Here is a 12,761-nt window from a genome sequence, read left to right on the forward strand (position 1 = left end):
CACAAAAACGCACTAAGTCTGATACCTTCCATAGAGTAGATCCCTTTGAATACTTTTCTTAAAGATAGAAAAGATATTTTCAAACCATTATATTTCTTAAGAAGTGATTTAACATTCAGAGAAAATAAAAAAAACAACTATAACTGCATTTTTACCCCATAAAATAAAAATGACCTTTCCATTTCATTTACCATACGGTTTATATCCTAATTGCCTACACGTTGTAGTTTATAATCCTTACAACATGGCTGTAAAGAAGAGCTAGTTATTTTAAATGAGATGATTATAGACCTTGTAAGTTCAATGAAGAGCTCAAGGACACATGGCCAATTAAGAAAAGGTAGATCTAGACAACAAGGAGTTTAATTCATGATCTTATGATTTTCCTACCATTTCACTCATCTTCTATAGCTACCGTTTTTAGGTTTGGGGTTGGATGTATATCCCCAATGCACAGATTTTTATTAACCTTTCTCTTAAGATATGTAATAAAATGCCGAAATCTGAATGAGACCATGGTAATATCTATGAACTCTCCTGGGCATGTTTTGAGACTGCAGACATTGCCAGAAATAGGCAAGAAATATTTATAAAATTGCTACTAAGGCCTTCAAAATGGAATTTATAATTTGGGACAAAACATGCAGTATTAGAACCATAATATAATAGCAGACGCAGAAATTCCTTTTTTCCTTTATAAAATTTAAGCATCTTATAAAGAAAATTTGGAAAATAAACAAAAGTAGAAAGAAATAAAAGAACAGTTCTTTAACTCTAATACAAGTAACCATTAGTTTTTGTTTTTCTCTCCATCTAAGCAATATTTCCCTTAACTAATAGTCCCCACAAATAATATTGATTTAAATGCTTAAAAGATGTGTCGTAAGACACGATGTTAAGAAAGTTTAATTATTGAGTTTGGTCATTTGGTAGGAAAAAATATGCCTGTTCACATCTTCATCATCATATTGCCACATATGGGTATGGAAGTTATGACAGAGATATGAATTAAATTCAGATATATTGCTTAGTTTCACTACATTTCTGGGTTCTAAAATGCAGAACAAGAATAATGATTTCTACTCTATAATACCATTGGAAAACATATCAATTATATTGATGATGATCTCAAGGAACCTCGTTTGGAGGGGTCTGAGGCCTCTACGCAATGTTACTTCCTGATGAGGTTGTTTTTCCTTTTGGTTTATCAAACAGTTCCCTGAACTAATTAATACTTGACAGCCTAAGTCATAAAGGACATGTTGCTACTGTATTTTAGTTCAGTAATTTGCATCCATACTTACTTTTTCACCATGTGTGTGACTGAGTTGTATGATCGAATACAAGTGAAGCCATAGGAGAGGACGCCTGAGTCCTTGTGGGTGAGGCACAGCCTGGGCTGTGAATGATTTTCCACAACTGCCCTGAGTACAACTAGTTAGTTTCATAAGGGAAGGAGTCGACAAGGCTCTCTCTCTGGGACAGGCTGTATGTCAAGAACACACAGATCTCCATCCATGCCACTGCTGAAGGATCCGCTGGAACTTCTGGATGGACTTGCTGCCCCACCTGGACCAGATGAGGCAGCAACGTCCGAGAAGTAGACATTGACCCTGTGAGGCCAGCTACTGGCCAGTTGGCCTTTTATAAACAGCCTACATTCTCCGTACCTGAGTTTCCATGTATGCAATTAGCAAAAGTTTTCTTCTGTCTCTAACATATTATGGAATGCTATTGTTAGGAGGTTAACCATAGTAACTCTTAGATGCTACAATGTTATGATTCCTTAGTTTGGGGCCTGAGACCTTATTTCCCATTCTATAAAGAGTCAGTGAGTTATTATTCTCTAACTTACTTAATAATTTTAAATCTATGCTATAAGTTGTCTTTCAAAGGCAAACTTGCTAACTTGCCAAGGTCAATGACAATTCATGCTTATTTTAGAAGCTGATAAAATAATTGGGCAAATTACAACCTTTCAGTCTTTAGCTAGAAGCTTTTTGCATAATGCCATGTGTGTTTCATATAAATGTTGAGAAGTTTTTTTGTTTTTTGTTTTTTTAAAGAAAAGCCTACCCCAGGATAAGGCAATCTGATTTAAAATACATGCAATATAATCTGACATTTATAAAGATATCTGCAGAGCCCGAAATGGAAAATGTACTATATGGGAAACAAGTATGGCATACCACCAAACTACAGAGTTTATAATATGAAGGGTTAAAAAAATAAATAAAAGCTTAGAGGAAAAGGAAATTGAATTTTCATGATGCAGAGATGAAAAGAACTACAAGCTATTATTTTTATTGGAAGGGGAAGAAGTTTTGAAATGTAAAAAGGTTCATAATGCAAAAATATTTTGCTATGCGATAGAGGATTCAACTAAGCATACAAGTGAATTACAGTATTACTTTTCTAGAAGGATTCTAGGTTTAAGAATGGCAACGGAAAGATAAATTTACCTAAATAGAGCAGAGGCAGTTGTATTAAGATTATAAAGGATTTTTTTTTTGTAATTAAAATGATCTAACATGATATATATCTATATTTTCTCATTATTTAGAGATTATTTTCTTACATATCAATAAATGGATGATAAATCCAATTGATCTTGGTATTTGAATATTTCATAAATTAATATGTATATAAAATTAGTATTAATGGATATGACCAGTCAATAAGTAAGCAAATCTTTAGTTCCCTTATTGACATAATAATGCTACAGAGATATTTTTAATAAAAACTCTAAAAGAATTTCCACTCCTGTATTTCAACTTTGTAATAATTTATGTTTTATTTGCAAATCATAGTTAAAATGTTGCTATGCCATTTACAAACTCAATTACATTAGGTCTTCTGATTTTTAAAAAACTTCAATTTTAAAATTGAAGTATTTTAAAAATCAGCACTACATAGTGAATATACATTCAAGTTTAAAATAAGGAAAAATGTGAGGGCAGCAAATTCACATGTTCAGTTTATATGGGTGATTATTGATAAATTCAGGTGGTCATGAAAGTCGATTCAAACCTAAATCAAACATCCAAATGAGACTCTGTGGTAGGCAGAAGGATGGTGTTTAAGTCTCAACCCCTGGAAACTATGAATATGTTATGATACACGACAGAGGGGAATTAAGTTAGCAGATGATTGCCAATCAGCTGAGTTTAAAATAGAGAAATTATCCTGGATTGTACAGGTGAGTCCACTGTGATCACAGGGTCCTTGAATGTGGAAGAGGGAGGTAAGAGAGTGAGAATCAGTAATTAAATGGAGAAGGACTCGATCAGCCATTGCTGGCTTTGAAGATGGAAAGGAATAATGGGCCAAGGAGAAAGGTCAGCCTCTCTAGAAGGTAGAAAAGAATGGCAAGGAACATAGCCTAGAGAACATAACCCTGCCAACACCTTGGTTTTTAGCCTGAGGCCCATTTCTGACTTTTCACCTCCAGAACTATAGGATAATACATTTGTGTTGTTTCAAGCTACTAAGTTTGTGGTAATTTGTTATAGTAGCAGATTAACATAGTAACCATCCAGTGAATGGTCATGCCTGTAATTGTTTAATTATGTCCCAGATTGATTAGTTCAAATTCTCCAAATATCTTGGCTATTTTCCTTTTGACAACACACCAGACAAACCTGAAAGCAAAGTTGTGACAATGATATTGTCCCTAATAAATATGCATTGATTCCCACATCATCTTGGAACTTCATTATCAAGATAAACTGCTATTCTTTCTTACCAAGGAAATAAGATTATATTTTAAAAAAGTATATAAATGATCCTTATACTGTTATATTCTTTGTTAATGCTAATAATCATGTATGTAAATATATACGTATTTTCAAGAGCATATCTGGCAATATTTCTAAAGCCTTTAACCATGACTTTGATATTCCCCTACAGGATTAGAAACACTAAAAAAAAAAGAAAAGAAAAGAAAAGAAAACGAAAAAGAAAAAACTGTCTTAAAGTGGTGAGTGACGCATCACAGGGGATAATCAACCAAAAGAGCTAGCCTGGATGTGGCAGATAGTTTTCTTATATTTAGTGGGAGATCGGATTAAATGAGCTTGAAGTCTCTCTCTGATTTCTAGTTTACAGGAATTTTTAATACAGAGGAAAATACTGACAGTAAAATTATTGGCAGGAGGAACGTTAAAATGTCTCCCATTAGATGTAAGAAGCTGGCAACATGGCTCTTGGGAGACTTTGTATCATTATATATTCAGTTCCAAAGTGAAATATCAGTATAATTTAAGGAGAAAGCGAATAAAAGAGGAGCCACTTAAAATTACAATTAGAGAACCATATGGTTGTTTGGTGACTGTTTAAAAATTATAAAAAATTACAACTACAGTTAACTCTTGAACAATGCAGCAATTAGGGGCACTGATGCACTCACAGTCAAAATTTCCCATCTCACTTTTAACTCCCCGAATACTTAACTACTAAGCTTCCTATTGACTGGAAGCCTTACCAATGACAAATAGTCGATTAACACATATTTTGTATGATGTATTACATATTATAGTCTTATGACAAAGTAAACTAGAGAAAAGAAAATATTAAGAAAATCATAATGAAGACAAAATATATTTACTCTATTTATTGGAAAAAAATCCACATATAAGTGGACCCATGCAGTTCAAACCTGTGTTGTTAACGGTCAACTGTATTGAGTTCAGAACTCTTATTTATATGTCAACATGTCGGACTCCTCTTTTTTTTATACAACTGGAAGAGATCACTACATATATTGATCACTTGAAAATACTATTTGTTAATAAACTATAATAAATTTCTTAAAATTCAAATCAAATCAAGGCACTCAGTATTAAAAAAAACAAACAATAAAATAAATATCAAGAAACACCTCTTCAAATAAAATGCTGCATGTTTAGTGTATTCTTTCTTATAGCAGCAAATACCACTCAGGTATTAAGCAGACAATCTACTCTTCTCTTTTTTAAGCCAACAGAAGGAACGTTATAAAATTACCTAATGGTTATACAGTAGGTGGTACGATGTCATATTAGCAATCTTTATATGAAATGAAATGTTCTCACAGAAGAAAAAAACACTTTATTTCCAACACATCTATTTCCTGTGCCTGATTATCTTATATGCTATTTTCAAACCCAGAGCACCTAAAGGACCTACTTGCCTAGGGAAAGCAAATCCTAGAAGGCCTAACAGTCTCTAGAATCCAGATCTGTTTGGTCATCTCTACACTGTGTGTCAATTTAGGGTAAAATAATGACACCTTGGAGGAGTCATTTTGATAGGGTGGGGTCCTCTGTTTGCCTAGAGTTCAATTCCTATTTCTTCCAAGCCAACGTTCCCCTCTTTTCTGTATTTCTCAGGAACAACTCCACACCAAAGCAGATTGGGGGAGAGGGGGAGGGTCAGTGTTTTCCAGATTGGCCACAATCCAACATTAGTTTCACTGTGATGAATCAAGAGCCCATCTTAATCCTTAGAAAAGGTACGAAAGATGTGAATAACTTTGTGAATAATTTGCAAAGCACTGGCCAGGTCCACAAGTGTCTCTTTCTGTTTTCCACTTAAGTTTAATTCCTTAGGGGATTGAGTGCTTTGCGATCTTTAGGATCTCTGCTAAAATGCTAATACTTCTAGAACAGCAAATTGAGAGCTCTAACAAAAATATAATTAAGGATATAAGGGCTGATTGAGAATTGGACACCACCAAAGTAGGCAAAAAGAATTTACAACGCCAAAATCTGGCCATGAAATAAGATCTGGGAATTAAATCAGTGGTGTAATTTATTGAAAACTCCATTGGTCGTAAATATGACTATTTCCCAAAGGGAAAGTATATTACCTAAATTTAGCATTCTCAAAAGACTAAAAAAAAAAAAAAAAGAAAAAGAAAACCATAAATGGCAAATATATAAGATTGGATATGTGTGATTTTTCTACAGTAAACAACCAAACATAATATAATAAACTCCAAAATTAAAGCACCTAAGGAGTTAAAATGTTATCTTTAAATTTTGACATGCTCTATTATCAGAGAAAAATGTTTAAGAAGTCTCTTCTGTGAGATTAGAACAGCATAATACATTTTTTTAACTGTATATTAAATGATAAACTTACATCAGAATTAAATCTCAACTGGCAAATGTTGCATGATATGATTTGCTTTCTTCGATGAGGAAGAGGAACCCCGAATGTATGATTTATTACAGCTTTCTGAATCGGGTCCATCTGTAAGGAGAAAAAAATACAACAAATAGAAATAAAGCTTGTCAGTTCCATTGGAATGTTGCCTATTTCATTAAAGAGTCAATCTGTACAGCTTCAATCTATTGCTCACATCATAAAAAACATTTTTATTCTAAGAAAAGGCATTTCTATTTTCTTGAAAAATAGGAAACAATAAACTTGAAGATCACTATGATAAGGAAAATAATAAATGTATCCATTAGAGTCTGTGTACTGTTTTTCTCATTTAGGATCAACAATTGTCTCAGTTTGATAATACTAAAATGTAATTAAAGGTTTATCAAAACTCCAGTTATTGCAAATGCCAGCAATCTTGCACAAAAGTATATCTATGCCATTGCCCCAAATATATTACAAAATAGACTTGGTCAGACAATCAGCTCTGAAAGTAAATTATGCACTATTATCCAACATTAACTTTATGCTGTTTGGTATCTTTTCTACCTTGAGAATATAGTACATAGTATACACTTTCTGCTTTTAAGAGTCCTAATACATGGAGCTATCAATTCCATTCAACAACCACTTATTGCTCATCCAGTATACTGTGACCCTATAGACTTATTATTTGAGGTTCGAAGAGTTTGGGCCACATATCAGTTATTTCTCTCCATCTCATTTTCTCAGGACAGGACAAGTTGACACCCAAAACATAATGTCAACAATCCAGCTCTAATAAAGCTTAATGTCTCCTCACCAAGCTCTGTCCTACAGTCCGCATTAGTGGGTCTCAACTCTTAGATAAAAATTTTGATCTGCTTCTTAATATTTGTGAAACCTCTTTGAATGTCTATCTCTATATCTTAAGATTATGATGAGGTTTAAAAGTGATAATTCATGTAATTTACTTAGCACAGTCAGTGCTGGGCACATTAACAAATCAATAAATGTTGGCTATTAATATAGAACACTCTTAATGCAGTGTTCTAAATAACAGCTGTAACAACAATAAACATAATAACACTCAGCATTTATTAAGTGTCTTTTCTTAGCTAAGTATTAGGCGAGGTGGTTTATATATTAAACAGATACAAAGATCAAAAAGAAGTTGTCATGTAATCATTATTTTCTTCCATCATCACTTAATTTTTTTTCCTGATTTTAATCCTGGCCCAGATTCTAGATAAAATTCAACTATCCAAGAGTTTTCTGATCACTTCCAGGTATTAACAAGTTCTAGCATCCTCCGCCCCCCGCTTACTGGTGAATTCTCCATACTCCCTTTTAAACCAGTTTTATTTAGGTATAATTTACATACAATAGCATTCACCAGTGTTAACTGTAGAATTGGTTGAGATTTGACAAATATACACAGTAATACTAATTATCAAATAGAGCATTTGAATTGCCTGGAAAAGTTCCCTCCTGCCCTTCTGTGATCAATTCCTGCCTCCCACCCCAAGTCTATGAAACCAATGATCTGCTTTCTGTCACTACATTTTTGCATTTTCTCGAAGTTCATATAAAAAGAATCATACAGTATGTGGTCTTTTTGTCTGCCATCTATCATGCAGCATAAAGTTTCTAAGAGTCAACCATTTCGTTGCCTATATCAATAACTTATTCATTTTTTATTGCTGAGTAGTAATCCTTCGTATAGATACACCACCATATGTTTACCCATTTGTCAGTTGATGAACATTTGAATTTGAATTATTTCCAGTAAATTCTATAATCTTTTCAAGTCTTAATATACAATCTAAAGCTTATTCCTAAATTCGATTCAGCGTCTTAATTCGAACATTGAAATTAAATTAAAATTACAATCTCTTTTCCTTAGGTTGGATGTACTACCAGAGAGTAGTTTGAAAGGCCACAGGGCATGGTATCGGATTCTTCTCTCTTCCTCCCTCTCTCTCCTTCCCACCCTCCTCTCAAACTCCCCTACTTCCTCAGATCCAAAACAGATAATGCTCAGAGCTTGAAAAGGCCACACAAATCTGTGAATCTGGGCTGTTTCAAAAGCCTTCATTTTGCTTCCCAGGATCACTCTTAAACTACTTTAAACATGCCATCATAATGCTTCTATGACAACAATTACAGAGAACACTGGGGAATAATTTCCCTTTCAGCCAAGAGCTAAAGAAAATTAAAAGCAGAAAGAGGTCACTAACTTAGAAGTAGTTGTCTTGTCATGTTATATTGCATCTGTTCTTTGCATAAATGGGGCCCATTTCTATCAGGGGATTAGGTAAATTATGTCTATAACTCATTTAGAAATATTGAAGTACTCTTACAATAATACAATGAAATAAAAATGAACAACACATTTATATTAAAGATGCTTTCTGACATGTGGTGCTGAGTATTTATCATATATTAGTGAGCAGTATATTATTTTGGTCTTTCAATAACAATGAGAAAGCAATGACTGCATTCAATTCAAATTTGTGTAGGAGGTATTTTGGAACTAGACCCCATGCAAATGTGACATATTCTCTAGATTTAATTCTTTTGTTTGAATTGAATGATGTTCTGATCTCTGTGACTGTAAAATCAAATTTCACAATGCAAAGTTGTATATTCTTCTTTGGAGACCATTTTATTTCCCAGTATAGTTAGCAAAAAAACACAACTGAATTATATTTTAAAAACAAAAGTTACACCAACAAAAAGTATTTTATTTATCTTTTATCATTTTAGGAATCTAGTATGAAAAATGATGTCTAATGCCTTTATTACTTAACATAAATCGCATTCACCTCTCTAATATATACATCTATAAATATACATAAAATCATTTACAACAAGGAATTATGAAAGGGCAATATCTACATAATAACCAGTTCTGTTGTTAGATAGTCAATTAAATGAATCCACATGGTATGTAACAAAAAGTAGCATCTACTATAAACTCAGGGGACAAATAGCCACTTTGATCATTTTGTCTAAACATACCATTATTTACCATTATAATCAAACATTTTGTTCAAAGAGAAAGCCATACATGTGGGTTTTTCCCCATGAACAAATAGGTCTGATTTGTCAAAACAATCACACTTTATTGTGTGTATATATATTATCATTAAGACTTTTTTTTCTACAAAATCAGTTTTAAGGGATGCCAATGTGTGTAGGCTAGAAAAAAATGGGGGTTCTTGGGTTAAATAAGTTGTAGAAAACCCAGATTTTACAGCTGAGGTATTCACAGTGCACCATAAAATAAATTCTCTGAGATATCCCATAATAAAAATGTTTTAAATAAATAATTTCTAAAATAATATAACCAAATCTTTTGTCATTTTATTTGTTTTTAATTTTAGCATGCCTGGTTCAATGCATGCAGTTTAGAAAATTGTAATCTGGAAAAATAAAGTCATTATAGAAATATGAATAAAATGTAAAGCCTTCAGCATGAAAGTAAAGACATAAACTAAAAATGTAATACATAAAAATCAGGTCCATAAAACTTATCCCATGTATCACTAAATTAAAAACTGAAAGAAATGGTAAAATATATAAGATATTTTAAGATATTTATTTAATTTCTAAAGTAGAATATTTTAACAGCTAAAATTTTCTAAAAACAATACTCAGTCCCCTAAAACAAACAAAAGTGAAGAATGATACACTACTTATCGATATGCTTACCGAAACTCTAGACTAAAATTCAATTTCAAACTCAGTATGGCTTTATTTAAAGCCAAATGAATATGTTTTTCTTCATTTCAGGCTTAAAGATCTCTGCATTTCTATCTCAGATCCAGCTTTTCCATCACCTCCCCTCTGGGCATTCTGCTAAATTGATTTGTAAATAAGTGTACCAGGCACAGCTTCAGGTAGAGCAGCCGCAGTACAAGGTTCTGAACCTACTCTAAGGACGTCTGTTGTATTTTCACAGGAAAGGGCTTAACCTGGGTTTACATTTCCTATTCTAGGAGACCGCCTCTTTCGCTGTTCCTATTATTATTGTGGATTTCAGGTTTAAAATCGGACAATAAGAACTTAAATGTCAGGAAGTTTAGAAGTCTAGAAATATAAAGGTTGTCTCTTTCAGCTGGTATTTCTATGTAACAATGACCAGTAACAATAACTCTAAAGGTTACACACACTTAAGGGCATTTAGAGGGTGTTTTTTGTTTATAAGCATTATTTCTATGCTAACAATTTACTGAAGAGCTCTCATTGCCCCTTATCTAAAATAATACAAGTAGTAAGCGGCAGAGCCAGCTAATATCCACAGCCTCCCACTCTGCCTCTTTGCCTTCCTCAGGCACCACAATAAAGCTTCGTGATATCTACTGTCCTGAGTATTTGTGACTCTGTAGAATTAAGTGACACCAAGTAGAGACCCTGGTAGATTTATTACACCAACTATGAATTAGTAAAATTTGTGTTTATATTGCTTATATTCATATATTAGAAAACACTAATAAAAACATTCCTAATAATCTCACTCCTGCAACGAATTTATCCATTTAAAAAATTGCAACTTCTGTCCTTTTTCTCTATTTTAATGGATATATAACTTACATATAAAAAAGTGCATACATCTTAAGTGTATCATTAGTTGATTTTTTAAAGCATGTGCATACTCCCATGTTATCACTATCCTAATAAAGATGTAGAACACTTTCTGAAATCAAGAAGGCTCCCAGTCTTCCTCTTACCTAGTCAATACCCTCTAGTGATCACTATCATTATGAGATCAGCATAGATTATTTTTCCTACTTTTGTACTTTATAAAATGTAATTACATAGTATATATTCTTGGGTATCTAGTTTCTTTCATTCAGCATATGGGTCAAGAGTATTTTGTCCCTTATTCATTGCTGTATTCTACCATATCACAATTGATTGTCAACTTTACAGTTGGTGGAGATTTGGGTTTTCAGTTTGAACCTATTATGATTAAAGTTATTATAACTATTTGTAAGCATGTGTTTTGTTGGAATTAGAAGTCATTTCTCTGAGATATATAATTAGAAATTAAGTTTCTAGCTTGTAGGATATGCACAAGTTAAGCTTTACCAGATATTCCTAGAGAGTTTTTTAAAATGGTAGTTACAATACTGCAATGCAATTCTGGCACTATCCAGAGTTAGTGTCGTCTCCACAGGTGAAGAGCACAGACCCCAAAAAGATTGTCTTCATTTCAGAATCTAGGCACTAATTTGGGAGTCCCCAAGTCACCTGCACTTCTGACAAACTGGCTACCACCTCAGCAGCTCCATGACCCCTGCGGTTTCGATAACTTGCTAGAATGACTAACAGAACTCAAGAAAGCACTATAATTATGATTACAGATTTATTATAAAGATACAAATCAGAGTAATCCAAATGGAGAGACCAGTAGGATGAGGTCTGGGAGAATCCTGACATGGAGCCGCCAATGTGCTCTCCCCAAAGAATCAGGACATGTTACCTTCCTTGCACCCTCCCAGCCAAGAAGTTCACCCAAGCCTTGCTGTCCAGAGTTTTTATTGGGATTTCATTACATAGGCATGATTAATTGAATAATTGGCCATATGATTGAACTGAGTTACCAGCTCCTTTCCCCTCCCTGGAGGTCAGACTGACATTACCTGTACAAAGCCCAGTCCTCTAATTGCACAGTCACTTTTTCTGGTGACTGACCCCCATCCTACGTCATCTCATTAGCATAAACTCAGGTGTGATCTAAAGTGTGTATGATTAACAAAGATACTCTTATCACTCAGGAATATCCAAGATTTTAGAAGTTACCTCTCAAGAACAGAGGATAAAGACAGTTATATTCTTTATTATACAGCGGCTGTATATCTTTATACTTTTAAATGCATAATTTTACATAGTTGTAAGCATGATATAGAATATTTTTCTTTTTTTCCATTTAAGAATGTATCAAAAGAATACTTTCATTTAACTTCAGTTTTTATATTTATCAATTAAATGGTGGCATACTATCTCACTAAATGATTGCACCACAATTTACTTAGCTAATTCTCTGTCACTGCATATTTAGGTTGTCATTTTAAATTGCACTGCACAGATCATCTTTTGTGGTGTAACTTTTTTTCTGAGAACCAAAGCATCTTAGAGCTGGAAAGAATGTCAGTGATCACATTTTCTCTCTCATTCTATTTAAAAGGCCACTAAAGTTCAGAGAGGTGAAGTGTTCTAATGAAAAAATGGTCAAGGAACCAACTTGTCACCTCCCAGTTCTAGGTTCTGACAGCTATAATATATGACATTAAGTCTGACCCTTCCTCTTTCTCCCCAAATAGAAAGTAACAACTGGTTAAAAGCTATTCTAAAATCTTCCTTCTTTATTTGCTAGCTCTTTTATTTTAATGTTTCTAAACCTGTATTTTCTCCCCTCTAAAATGGGGTGATAATCACTGTTGCGTTTTGGGTGAATAAGAAATTATACTAAGTGTATATACATTTCAGCACTGTGTCTGACACATAGAAAGTACTCAATAAATGCAGCTGCTTCTGCTATTATTACTTTATAGCAATAACAGCAAACCTCACCATTCCTTTCCAGAAGCAGAAAACCTAGAAAGAGTAGAAAGATGCCTCAGAAG

At 33.4% G+C, this 12,761-nt stretch overlaps 1 protein-coding gene across 5 annotated transcripts in view; it reads right to left on the reverse strand.

The window, feature by feature from the left end:
* ZNF385D (zinc finger protein 385D) overlaps positions 1 to 12,761 on the reverse strand; it is a 269,512-nt gene that overhangs the window by 108,038 nt on the left and 148,713 nt on the right. For 4 of the 5 annotated variants that reach the window (XM_006907276.2, XM_025043631.1, XM_025043630.1 and 1 more), the window contains exon 3: positions 6,124 to 6,234. The exons of the other annotated variant lie outside the window; for it this stretch is intronic. In XM_006907276.2, coding sequence (XP_006907338.1) covers positions 6,124 to 6,234 — 111 coding nt within the window. The remainder of the gene's footprint in view (positions 1 to 6,123; positions 6,235 to 12,761) is intronic. 5 annotated transcript variants of the gene reach the window in all.

The sequence above is a fragment of the Pteropus alecto genome, unplaced genomic scaffold (genome assembly GCF_000325575.1).
Source record: "Pteropus alecto unplaced genomic scaffold, ASM32557v1 scaffold92, whole genome shotgun sequence".
Lineage (NCBI taxonomy): Eukaryota > Metazoa > Chordata > Mammalia > Chiroptera > Pteropodidae > Pteropus > Pteropus alecto.